The 12,472-nt window shown below is 56.8% G+C and overlaps 2 protein-coding genes across 2 annotated transcripts in view; one reads left to right on the forward strand and one right to left on the reverse strand.

The window, feature by feature from the left end:
• The window catches only part of BUD13 (BUD13 homolog), a gene marked incomplete at its 5' end in the record, with an annotated part of 9,915 nt that extends 2,689 nt beyond the window's left edge, over positions 1 to 7,226 (forward strand). The window contains 7 exons of the mRNA XM_025211947.1: positions 4 to 286; positions 1,281 to 1,633; positions 1,988 to 2,096; positions 2,591 to 2,729; positions 3,019 to 3,203; positions 3,591 to 3,672; positions 4,300 to 7,226. Coding sequence (XP_025067732.1) covers positions 4 to 286; positions 1,281 to 1,633; positions 1,988 to 2,096; positions 2,591 to 2,729; positions 3,019 to 3,203; positions 3,591 to 3,672; positions 4,300 to 4,393 — 1,245 coding nt within the window. The remainder of the gene's footprint in view (positions 1 to 3; positions 287 to 1,280; positions 1,634 to 1,987; positions 2,097 to 2,590; positions 2,730 to 3,018; positions 3,204 to 3,590; positions 3,673 to 4,299) is intronic.
• Positions 7,227 to 7,544: 318 nt separating this feature from the next.
• LOC102374081 lies at positions 7,545 to 11,170 on the reverse strand. Its single transcript, XM_025211946.1, has 9 exons — positions 11,124 to 11,170; positions 10,610 to 10,716; positions 10,403 to 10,539; positions 9,969 to 10,119; positions 9,133 to 9,358; positions 8,670 to 8,808; positions 8,135 to 8,320; positions 7,740 to 7,882; positions 7,545 to 7,644 (listed from the first exon to the last, which is right to left on the reverse strand). Exons 1-9 carry the CDS (start codon positions 11,168 to 11,170, stop codon positions 7,545 to 7,547), a joined length of 1,236 nt encoding a protein of 411 aa, XP_025067731.1.
• Positions 11,171 to 12,472: the final 1,302 nt, after the last annotated feature.

Raw genomic sequence — 12,472 nt, forward strand, 5'->3', positions numbered from 1 at the left:
CCCGACCCATCGCCGCCGCGCCGGGGCCGCCACGACTCTCCCAAGAGAGCTCATTCAGCGTCTGGTAGAAAAGGCAGCAGAGTTGCAGATGGGTCCTTGCCAGGAGGACAGTCTGTTTCGAAAACCGGCTTCCTGGAGAAGTTGTCCTCGAGCCAGAGGCGCCAGGCTACACCAGATCTCTCACCTCCTAGGAAGAACCGACACAAGTCTGAGCTAGAAACATCACCGCCCCAGAGGAAGAGGCCTGGGTCCCCAAGCGGCCCCAAAAGGCCAAGCAGCACAAGAGGCGAGTGTGGCAAGTGCATGAGATGCTGTGCTGTTTCCTTGGCTTTAGAGCAGGAGGTTGCTGTCAGGCTGGTATTTAAAGGCACTGCTGTGTGATTGCGCTTCCCTGTACCTGCAAGGGGGACAGGATTTGGATCCATTTTCACACTCCTGGTAGGTTACAGGTGGTAGAGCATTTGCTTGCCTAACAGTAGGAACAAAAATGCCCTCTACTCCAGCGCTTTGAACAGTGAGGCTGGTTCTCACAGTCCCGTTCTGCTCATCAGATTGAGCAAAGGGCTAAAGATCATAACAGCAGTCACTGGACAGGGCTGCTGTGGAAAAGGCTATTTCATGCGTAAGGAAAAAAAAATCCCTGCAGAAGGAGGAGGGTTAAAACATGCTTGCCCTGCTTCTCTTGCTTTTTTCGTCTTCTCTTAGGCCCTGCCTTTTATTAGGGAAAAAGTGTCTTTTGAATATGTTAACTTGCCTGCTTTCATATCCCAGCTCAGGTGAGACCAGTGGTGCTGTGTTTTCTGGGAAAGGAGGAGCATGAGGCTTATCTCCGCCAGCAAATATGCTGCTCTGTGCTTGTTGCTGTGGCTGTCAGCCACCCAGATTGAAGATACCCCCTTTGTCCTGATGGCAAAGCTGGGGCTTTACTGATACCTTGCACTGGTGGGAAGTAGACACAACTGGCATTGTCGTGTTGCCCTTGTTCACTGGAAGAGGATGGGTACTTAGCAGTGTTTGTGTTTATCTAACAAAGGAACTTTCTGAATCCCCAGCTGTCCCTGCGTGCTGAGCCTGTGGTTTGATAAGAAGGGAAATGTCCAGGGCTCAGCCACTGCTGTGCCCCTGTAACCATCTGCATGTTTGATTTGCCTTGGTCTGGTTTTCAAGCGGGTTGATTCAACTTTGTAGTGGGGGCCTTGTGAACCAGCTTTTTAGCCTTTTACGTGGCCCCTGAGTTTGTTTTCCTTGGATTATAATTCAGTCTCCCTCTACTGTTACAGGTTCTTCTCCAGGCAGTAAAAAGTCCCAGCAGGCATCGTCTTCCAACAGGCGCCAGAGACATGAGTTGGACATTTCGCCACCACGGAAGAGTGCCCAGAACTCTGATTCAGACCTTTCCCCACCGCGGAGAAATCCCAGGCCAGGCCACTTGCATCGTGACTCCCCTCCTGGTCTTGCTCCTTCCAAAAGGCTTCGGGACAAGTCTTCAGATTCTGATTTATCTCCTCCCCGAAGGAGTCAGGCCTCTGGGAAGAAACACCGCAGTTCAAGGAGCCCTTCTGACCTCTCACCACCTCTTCGAGGACAGGACTGTAAAGGATCTCCCCAGAGAGAGAGAAGAGAAGGCCAGAGAGTAAGGATGTAGGCTTTGGCTTCTGGGTTGCAAAACTCATGTGGTGGCTGGTGTGGAAACTTGAGAAATCCAGTAGTATCCAGCTTGCAAAATACAGGCTTGCCAGGCTGCCCTGCCAGCGTGCCTCACCCCTGGCTAGCAATGAGCATAGCTCCAGGGCAGGGAGAGGAGAGGAGAGCTCTGTTGTCTTGGCCCACTTGGTCTCTCATGCTGCTCAGACTGGGCGCAGTGGAGCAACTTTGTGCCAATGGGATGACCGTTTCTCCTAAGAACTGCTCTGAGAGCACCAGCTTGTTTCACTAGCCAGCAGCTGGCAGCCCGTGTAACTCAGGAGGATCCTTTTTTGCTTTGCAGGCTAGTCAGATGCTGTCTGGGGGAAAAGCTGGGTTGGTGTCGGCCGACCTGCTGCGGCAAGAACAGCAGGAGCTCAGGAGACGGGATAGAAGTAACAAGCACTTGGAAGGTAAAGGGTGTGGAGGCTGCCAGCCTCAGCCTCCTTTTTGTTGGCAGAGTGATTCTTAATGCTGCTTCAGTCCTCGTCCTGGTGGGGTGTGGTTGGGCCTGGGGGGCACCTAGACGTTCTGAAGAGCCCTTGAGAGTGGAGGTGCAGGGTTTGTGAAGTAAAAGAAGAATCAACGGTGGGGTCCCAAGGACCGTCCCCATGAAGGAACACAGAAGGGAGAAGCAGCTGGGACTTGCCTCTGCAGTGGGCTATGATGGGTTCATTAGATCTTCAACAGGCAGGGCTGGACTGAGGCCAGAGGGATCAAGCAACAACCACAGCCTGAGTGCTGAAGCTGGGGCGTCCGCTGTGTCATTGCCTGGGGATGTCTGTGAGGCGGGCATGCTTACAGCAGTGAGCAGGGTTGAGGTGCATTTCAGTACCGAATGTCAGGCAGTTGCTGAGGTTCTGGAGTTAGTCCACAGTGAGTAACCCTGAAATTCTGATGCCCTCAGATGAATCTCAGAATGCAGAAACTGTCTTCCGAGACAAGTCAGGCCGCAAGAGAGACCTCACCCAAGAGCGACTTGAGCAGCAGAAGAAAGCGGAGGAGAAGGCTAGGAAAGACGAGCAATATGCCAAGTGGGGCAAAGGGTGAGTGCGTGTCTCTTGTCCCTGTGCTGTAGTGCATGTGTGCGTGATACAGTTGTGTCCACTTGAGGCTTCTTAGTGACCATAGACCCTGCACAGAAGGGCAGTATGGTTCTGATTACCAGATGTTCCACATCCTCTTGCAGATCCCTTCAAGCTTCCCACACCCCACTGAGGTGTGGATCGTGAGAGGCTGCTTTGCCCTCTGTCAGCCGTGCTGAGGAAGCGGCAAGCCGTGTCTGGTGACTCCTGACTGCTTTGTAATGTGAGGCTTTGTGTGTTTCTTTTCCAGCCTGGCTCAGAGCAAACAGCAGCAGCAGAATGTGGAGGATGCAATTAAGGAGATGCAGAAGCCCCTAGCTCGTTATATTGATGACCAGGAATTGGATCAGATGTTGCGGGAGCAGGAAAGAGAAGGAGACCCCATGGCCAACTTCATAAAAAAGAGGAAGACAAAAGAGAGCAAGGACAAGAAAGGTTGGGGTGCTGAGATGCATTTAGTGGGTTTAGAGCTTCCAGTGGTGCACTGACCGGTCAGTACGTAGCACAGACTCCCTGTAACGGGCAGTCTGGTGCCTGGTGGGTACTGTTCCTGGCTGGCTTAGAGACAGCGGTGCCTCAAGTGGACGCGCACCAGCTGTGTTGGGTTCTCCACCTTTCCTTCTGGTTGAGTGCACGTAGAAATCCACAGAGCTGAAGTGCATGTGTGTCTGGAAGCTCCTTCCACAAATGAGGGAGAGCTGTTTAGCAGTCTCTCTAGCTCTGCCTTCAGTTGACGTGTACTGATGTAGACACTTCTGAGTGCTTCTGACTATAACTCATTGGGCTAAAACAGTAACTGGTTCTGTTGTTCTTTTTATCTAGAGAAACCCAGGTACAGTGGACCAGCACCTCCGCTCAACAGGTTTAATATATGGCCTGGCCATCGCTGGGACGGGGTGGACAGGTAAGCTTTTCTGGAGCTGTTTGAGTAGTGCCCAGCACAGCAGCAGAAGTAGTAACCGAGGCTCTGCCCTGTAGAGCTTGCTGTCTAGAAGTCCCTAACTCTCCCAAGGTCTAGCTGGTCTGAAGAAGGAGCTCAATAAGTTTAAAGGGTAGGGCCATGTGCAGAGGTGTCGCAGTAGCAGGGTGTTGGGCTTGCTGATCTGGGGTCCCTTCCAGTCCTCTATCCCTGTGATAAGCCAGAGGAAGGCATGGGAGATACCTGATGCGGTGCCCTGCGTGCCGTGAGGCTTCTGGCTCTTGTGCAACTTGATGAACTTGTGAATCTTCAGGTGGGGGGAAATCTGTAACGTGCAGTTTGTGTTGGTCACTAGGCACCTGGGAAGGGCCTGGGCCAGAGCAGTGCAGGCTGCCACTCTGGCTTTTGTGCTGCCAGGCCGCTGTGCTGCCACCAGATGGCACCAGCTGTGTTAGCTGCAGATCCGGGCTGGACCGGCAGGAACTCCAGGGTAGGGATCAGGAGCAGGGCGTCCGAGTCATCTGGCCTCACCAGAAAGTTTCATACGCTTAGAAATGACTTGATGAAGCAGACTGCACACCCACATGTGCTCTTCTGGGTGTTGTTTTACAGGTCCAATGGATTTGAACAGAAGCGCTTTGCTAGACTAGCCAGCAAGAAGGCCGTCCAGGAGCTCGCCTACAAGTGGAGCGTTGAGGACATGTAAAGCTAAATGGGATAGGGGATGGAGCTCTTGACTTGTTTTCCAGGTGGCAGCGAGACCTCTGTACACCTAGGGCCACTGCCACAGCTATACGAGATGGCTCATTCTTCCCTGCTGCCCCTAGCCCTCAGTGTTGAACTGAACTGTCTTTGGGGGTCACAGCTGGTTTTCAAGGAGAGCTTACGGTGCTCCTGGAACACAACGGAAATGGGGTTTCTCTCTCCACTCGGGTAAAGAGAAGAAAAGGTTCCTGGGGTTCAGAGAAGAACTGCAGCTATACCATGAGCAACCAGAAGACTTGCTGTCCTAGGAAAATACAGCACCCAGGAGCGCTTCTGCTCTCTAGGAACCTGCTGCACCAGGTAGAGACAATGATTTCTGGCCTGACTCCATCTTTTTTACCAGTTGATATAAAGTCTGTATTTAAGTCTATTTTCAGCCAAATACTTTTTCCCCCAGGGTTTGTTCCACAGATCCCTGATTCTTCTGCTGTCCCAAATCTCAGGGCCTGTTATGGGGAGAGGGGAGGGTTAAGAAAAACTCGTTTGTAGGGGCAGAATTCTTTTATGCACTAGGACTATGAGTGAGATGTCCATGCAACGCCAGCAAGTATTTGCAGGTAGTGATGACAGCGAGGCCTTCACCACTGGCTGACTTGCCTCTGGCAGATCTATCTGGTATCAGTGGTGACAAAGCCAAAAATAGCTGTGTTTTCGATAAGTTCAGGTGGCTTCTCTGCCTTGTAGGGAACATTTATAACGCAGACGTTTCTCCTAGTTCTCATCTGAGCAGTGATAGGCAGCTAAATGTTCACCAGCAACTGCTGCTCCAGTTAGAGCAGGGGGTCTCCAGGGACTGGTGGTCACTGTCTGGAGGAAGGGGTATGGGTGGAAAATGGTATTGTTGTATCTGACGCAGCAAAGCCCCCCCATGCAGAAGCTCCCGCAGCCAGTCTAAGGCTACTTATTAGTGAGAAGATGCAAGTAAATGGGGGGGTTTAAATGATTTCAGCCCGGTGTTGTTTTCTTTTGGGATCTGATGGCAGGGAGCGGGGGCGTGGTTCCAGGAGAGCATCCTTGATTCCTTTAGACAGGCTTGGCAGTTGCTCAGCTGCCATGTCTCAGCCCAGCCATCTGTCAGCTGAGACCAGAAATGTAATTGTACCAGAGCAGACCTCTTAAACAAACCAGGCCAAGACTCTGAGCTACGGCTCGTGCAGAAACAGTTGGCCTGTTCCCGTCTGGAGAGAGAGCACCTCTGGTCGTCAGAGTCCCTCTTTGCTTACACTGCAGAGAAAACGTGTTGAATGCAGCCAGCTGTTTTCATGGAAGCTGCCTGCTTGATGGGAGCTTGGGCCTGGTGATGTGAATTGGGCTTTGGCCCTTCTGTGTGCTGGGCCTGGAGAGGCAGTGGGGGGAGACGGTACCACAGATATTTTCATAGGAAATGTATGAACCTTGGGCATCTCCCCTCTGCGAGGTGGTGCAGCCCCTTTTTTATTTCCTGCATTGAGCTGATGGCTCGGAGCCTGTCTGCGGCTCAGCACAACTGTTGTTTATTAATATGTTTGTGCAGTGCAGGGTTTCTTCTTCTTCTTTTTTTTTTTTTTTAAATCCACAAGAGAAAATGGGTGAAAAATAGCCAAGCTGCAGGCAGCTGGAGGAAGGCTTGGACCTGATTTTTCTAGCATCTGCTGCCATTGCAGAGTCTGCAATTAGTGCAGCTGAACAAATTGTGCTTCACTAACACCTTTCAAAGTCTGCTGGAACTCGCCCGGGCTGCAAGCAGGCACTTGCTGGACCCCAGCTGCTGTGACAGTCTCCTGCAGCCACCGGGGAACAGCATTTCAGCCTCGTCGTGTGCTGAGAGGCAGATGCGCACCCCACCTTGCTGCGCATAAGCTGCTGAGCGTTTAGGCGGCCAGTGGCTGAGGCCAGGAGGGCGCCGAGCTCCTGGGGGAACAGTGGTTTTGCCTGAGTAATTAAGCTTGGTGACTCTGAGCCTGAGCAGCATGTGGAAGGGCAGGTAAGAGTGCAGTCATGGGGCCCTGTTGTAGCCCGTGGATCAAGGAAAGTGATCGGGAGATGGAGTCTCTCACGCCAAGGCCATAACAGTTGCTAAAGCTAACAGAAGCGTTTCCAGCATCACACTCACGCACGCTGAACGCAATCTTCCTGTTGTGTTCTCCACTGCCTTCACCCACTTCTGGAGTCCAAGGTGATTGCACCCTCCAGAGGCCTTGCACTAGGCACGGTTGTTCTGGCGACAGGAGGGAGAAGCAGCACAAGGAAGGGCCTGGTTATACCACAGATGCTCTGGTGCAAATGCATGCCTACAGTGCGTACTGGCCTGGGGAAAGATGCGATACCCATCGACACTTCCGCCCATAATGTGAGAGTTGGAAACGCCTTCAGAGTTTTGAATGGATGCAAGCTGCCGGCTGCTGCCCTCTGAAGATCTAGGTGAATACCCTCGTGTTTTTGTCACCCACTTTCTCCGTTCCACAGTACTGCACTACTGCATTCCTCTTACTGCAGCCTTGTAGAAAACTGCTGCCCCTTGGTTGGAGAGCACCGTAGTTTTCTCAGGACCATTCCAACACCACTGCTAAGCATGAGTTGTCTGATACCTGTACGCTGCATTAGCTTATTTTTTTGCAACTTATTTTAAACGTTAAAATTTTAGGCACTAGCAAAGGCACGTTGTTTGTACACCCAAGTTCATTATGATGTGGAATTTGTACCATAAAACTACTGTGTTTTTACTTTCATGTATTTTCTTTTTAAGGTGCTCTTTAATGTGCATGCAAAGCAGCCGCCACTTGTAGCAGTGTCTGTCTCTCACATCTTAGATGAGGCAATTTTAATATTGTTAAGATACACTAAAAAACCCATCCTTTCCTGCCAAATCGTCCCCCTCATGGATAGAGCTGCTTTGCCAGGAGGTCCACAGTCCATCTCAGGCTTTAATTGGCAGGAGGCAGGGCAGCAGCTTGGGGACCGAGTGGCTCACAAGGCATGAGTTTTCATAGGCAGCAGCCTCCTTCATCCGATTCTAGTCTTGTTCCTTGCATCTGATGAAGGAGGCTTCTGCCTGCAACAGCTCACTCCTTCCTAAGCCAGACAGTCTCAGGTACCGCCCTGCCGTCCCGCCTCTAGGCTTCAACAGGTGCAAGAGAATTCACCTCTTCTCCTGCCTTCTGCTGTTGCTGAATCAGGTACATTTGCAGACGACAAACTGGGAGCGGCAGCAGCCTGAAAGAAAGGGCGCAAACCCCGTTATCTCGGTGCACGCCTATGTTAGAGCACTGCCTGCCCCCTTCGACCTCCTGCACAGCCCAGAGCAGCACCTGTACGAGTCCCTGTGGGTGGTGGAGAAGTCCTGCTCTCCCTGTGCCTCCATGGCCTGCTGCTCGGGTTTGCAGCTCTTTGCTTTCTCTGCTCTCTTGGGCAGGTAGGTGCTGTGTGTGGTGGTTTGGCATTCGAACTTGGCCTAGAAATCAAGCGTCACAGAGTGGAGTGAGCGGGAGACATGCAGGGACTATTCTGACGTGTCCCCTGCACCTTACCGAGTAAACGTGAGCTAACTGCAGGCTGGGGAATGCCGCCTGCTCCCTTGCCAAGGGCAACCCACCCACGTCCTACCCACTGCGCAGCAAGGTTGTTGCATGGGAAGGAGGAGAGGGAAGGCACTAGTGATTATCATAGTGTGACAGCAGGCACCACCCTGCACCAGGCCCGTTACCAGCGGCCGGACGTAGATGCCATCGTGGGGGTCACCGTGCCGGATTCGGGGCTGTGCTCCCCAGTCTCTGAAGAAGAACTTGTGGGCTGTGGAATGGCTGAATTTGGCTGCGAGGGACTTCAGCACCGTGGTGGGTCGCTGGACGGTCCCAGAGGGCCTGTCCAGTGGCAGAGGTGGGTAGGACAGCTGGGAAGAGACAAGAAGGGCTCCTAAGAAAAGGCCATGAAGCCTGATGGAGGGGCCAGAGCCCACCGCTGTGCAGCACCCATGGAGAAACCCTTCAGCAGCTTGCAAAGCCTCTGAGCCCACGTGGCAGGGGGGCTGCCCCAGTGATGGGGGGGCTCAGAGAGTGGAGGAGACTTGCCCAAGGTCCCAGAACAAGTCAGTGTAAGAGCTGGGCATTAACTGTGGAGGTCCTGGACTCCACTATCCCAGTGCGTTGCCCTCCTGCCGTGAGAAGACAGCAATGGCAATTCACCTTCCCCAGGGAGCCCCTCGCTGCCCGCCGGAGCCGCCCTTTGCCCCCTGCGCTCACCTTAGTCACTGTGTCTCCACTGAATTCTCCACCCCGCTCTCTCCCCAGCTGATCCTTCAGCCTGATGAGGCCGGCGCGAGGGTACCTGCCAGGGTCCCAGCCACGGTAGCTTTCCCTCTGCACTGTTTGGAAGCTGGTGCTGGGGGGAGAAGGCCGCATATAAGCTGCAGAGATAGGAGTCAAGTCTCTGGGCTGTCCTGGGGCTTTGACCCACTGGGCAGCCTAGGTGTGCCGTCATCCTGGGTGGGGGCAGCCTGATGGGGGCAGCCTGCCTGTCTCCGGCCCCATCCACCTGCAGGTCTTAAAGCCCTTTGCCACGTGGGCTCCAAGAGTGAAGTGATGCTTCCTTCCCCCTGCCTAGACTGGCACCTGGGTCTGCGAGGAGGCTCCTTCCTCCCCGTGCTGGTGTCCCTCCCCCGCAGCTCCTCGAAGGCCCCTGGGCCCACCTGCCCGCCCCGCTCACCCGAGGCTCTGGTTGATGGCCAGGTTGTCCGGAGCGGGCTGGGTAAGCAGGGCTCGGGCAGGCAGGGAAGCGCGTGCTGGGAAGTCGCTCTGGTACCAGGTCATGTACTCCACCTGGGCCGGCTGCCCTGCAGCCTCTGCCCCCTTTGCGGGGGCCCGTGCCCCCCTCCTCTCCAAGGGCACCGGGCAGTAGGTGGACCCATGGGTAGTCGTCATGTTGTGAGCACCTGGGGAAGCAGAAAGCTGACCTGGGGAGGTGGGAGCAAGGCCTGGGGCCTGTGCTCGGCAGGGCTTGGCCCCTTTGCTACCACTTGTGATAGGGTCCCAAGCCAGCACTGGGGTTACACAGTGCACAGGAGGTCTCCAGCTCTTAGACAGGCCCCTGGGGGCAGCCAGGTGGGGAGCTCCACCTGGGAGCTGCAGTGGTTGTGGTGACGCTGGGGTTTGGCAGCGGTTTGGCAATGGGGAGAGACAAGGGATCGAACCCCCTGGCAGCCCTTTTTGGGCTCAGCAAAGTTGCCTGCTCCATGGGATGGAGAGGATGGCGCAGGCCTATGCACCGTGCCCAGCCCTGTCACCTGGGAGCAGCAGGACCAGGGGAGAAAGCCCCATGAGTCACTGCTGCCCATCACCTTCGAGGGCCAGGTGTGCCTGCAGACCCTTGCTGCGCGTGGGCTTGGAGCCAGGCTTGGCGAGAAACTCCCGTGGGGTGGTGGTCTCCTGCGCCGCAGCCCAGTCAGGGGTCAGGAGGAAACGGGGCCCTGGCGTGAGCTTCACCTGCCTGATGGCTCCAGCCCCGTGGCACAAGCGTGGAGGCCATGCCCAGGGTGCAGATACCTGTCAGTGCCGGCAGCTCCCCGTAGCGAGTTGGCCACTGCCCCCGTCGGCCTCCGAAGCAGTCCTGCGCAGTGGTGCTGGGTTGGGCAAAGGGGGCCGCCGTGTGCTGCATCTGGCTCGGGGGCTGCTGGAGGGCTATCACCGCCGGCGCCTGGGGCGGGAAGTGGTGGCTGTAGAGCGTCTGCCTTCGGAAGGGCTCTCGCGGGGACCGGCACGGCTCCTGCAGAAGACCAGCTTTCCAAGCATCGCCTGTGGGCTTGGGATGCTGTGGGGGTTCATCCAGCTGCTCCTGGGTGGATTCCCTCACGTGCTGCCCACTGCTCAGTGCCACCCTGGGGCCCTGCCCCTTCCATTCCCTGAGCCCAGGGGACAGCCCCAGAGGCTCGGAGCCGTGCCCCGCTGCATCCCGGGGCTCCTGCCAGCCCCTGCCTTACCTGCACACAGGGCTTGGTCCTCTTGCCTGGCACTGGGGGTACGAACTCTGCTCGCTGGGTGGTGCTGAGGGCCTTGCCTGGGGGGTTGGGGTGCAGGGGGGTGTGCAGCAGCCTCTTGCTGCTGCACCGGGGGATGCCTGGGGGGACAGCACGGGGTCAGGGTGGGCAGGCTGGCGGCACCAAAGGCAGCCCTGGAGCCCTGCTCACCTGGCAGGTACGTGTACGTAGCCTGGTAATGGGACAGCAGGGCCCCTTCCTGCACCCCGGCTGCCGGCTGGCCCTGCTTCCGGCAGTTCTTGTGGCGCTTGTGTCGGCTGCGCGGAGAGACGGGCACAATGAGGCTCCAGAGGGAGGCTCCGTATCGGCCAGGCATGGGCGCTGGTGTGTCCCAGCACAGCTGTAGCTGGCTCTGCCACCCTGAGATGCCACCGGCTTCTCCGTGAGAAGGGGAGTCAACCTCCATGTGCTCCCCAAGCCCTTGGCTCTGCTGGCACACAGCAAGCCACCCCCTGGGATGGGAGGGAGGGGAATAAATTGAGGGGCCGAGGGGGGTAACCAAGGCAGCAGGCTTTGCTCCTGGGCTGGGCGCTGCTGGGGGGACCCCGGAGGCATCCGCTCTCTGGCCCGTGAGCCAGGCAGGTTTTCCCTGGCGACGGCCTGATCCAACCCGCGCTGAGCGGCATGTGCCCGCACGGGCTGGCAGGGCCCGGCGCCCACCTACCCGCAGTCACAGAGCTCACAGAGGCAGGCGAGCGGAGGGGCCGCCATCCCTGTGGCTCTGGGTCCCCTCCGCGTCGCCCGGCTCCAGGCCCCGTGCAAGGCGAGGGGCTGGGGCCGGGCTTGGCCAGCTCAGGAGCTGTGTGTTGCAGGTTGCTATGGCTCTCGGCTCCTTCCTTCCTTCCCAGCCCCGGGCCATTTAAATGTGAAAGGCTCCGCAGGGCTCCCAGGCCTGCAGCTCCTGCTTGCCAGGCTCGTCTCGTCCCCTGACGATGGCTACGGGGTAACAGCGCCAGTGCGGGGGGGCACATGGATGGGCCATGCCCTGTGCTTACTGCCCCATCCCTGGGTCCAGTCCCAGCAGATGCTGCAGGAGCATCCAGGGTGCCCAAGGGCCAGAGGCACGCTCATGGGCCCGTCATGGTGCCGGAGTGGGGATGAGACCCCAGATTTCCTGGCTGAAGCCCTGCCCTGGTCTGGGAGCCTGGGCAGTGCCAGCCCTCGACTTGCTCTGTGCAGCCAGCTGAGGGGTTTGGGGTCCTGCTGCGGCGCTGCATTGCGGAGGGCTGTGCACGGCTGCCAGGCAGAGGCCGGCAGGTGAGACGAGGACAGGGCACATGTCCAAGCTGGGGCAGGATTAAACCATGCAGCCGTAAGACCCAGGGCAGCACCTGAAACCTCTGCACCCGCTGTCTGCTTCTGTACAGGGAGCGAGACCCCCTCACAGCTCCTGCCCTCGGCAGCTGCCTTTACCTGCTGTTGCTTCAGGCTCGGAGGCTGGAGGCCTGGGGGCTGCCAGGCACAGGGGCCCCTGCGCTCACTCCTGGGGCCTGTGCCCCTTTTCCATGGCTCAGCTCCCACTCGGGGACTGAGCAGAGCTAGCCCCGCTGCAGAGGAAGAGTATCTTTTCCCATAGGGCAGGGAATGCATGTCCCCATACACCATAAGCCCAAGTGGGGGTGAGCCGTGAGGCAGGGGCTGGAGCAGGGCAGTCTCCCCCTTTAAGGAGCCTGGCGCCAGCTGGCAATTACCTGTGCAATTAGCAGGCCCATCGGGGCCAGGTGCAGGAAGTTATAACAGCAGGAAGGGGGCTGCAAAGGCTTGATGCTGGGGGTGGGATGCTGTAGCTGGCGGGGTGGGAAAGCTGCTGGGGTGAGGGACAGAGAGGCTGCTTTACCTATAGCTCATAGGGCCGTGTCAGGCGCGGGCACCGTCTCCCGGGAGAGATTCCCCATCTGGGGCGTGCAGTGCTCCTTCCTGGGCTCTGCTGAGAAGGCCCAGAGATGGGAACAAGGATGAGCAGTCTGGAGATGGATGGGCCAGGCCTGTCCCGTTTAGGAAGCAGATGCTTGA

The sequence above is a fragment of the Alligator sinensis genome, unplaced genomic scaffold, assembly GCF_000455745.1.
Source record: "Alligator sinensis unplaced genomic scaffold, ASM45574v1 scaffold1626_1, whole genome shotgun sequence".
Taxonomy (NCBI): domain Eukaryota; kingdom Metazoa; phylum Chordata; order Crocodylia; family Alligatoridae; genus Alligator; species Alligator sinensis.

Bases quoted from the DNA above. Each gene is read 5' to 3' on its own strand.
- LOC102374081 (XM_025211946.1), bottom strand. From the start codon at position 11,170: ATGGCGGCCCCTCCGCTCGCCTGCCTCTGTGAGCTCTGTGACTGCGG. The intron at 10,540-10,609 runs GTGAGCAGGGCT...CTGTCCCCCCAG, and splicing joins TACGTACACGTACCTGCCAG to GCATCCCCCGGTGCAGCAGC. The intron at 8,321-8,669 runs GTGAGCGCAGGG...GTCTCTTCCCAG, and splicing joins GTGGAGACACAGTGACTAAG to CTGTCCTACCCACCTCTGCC.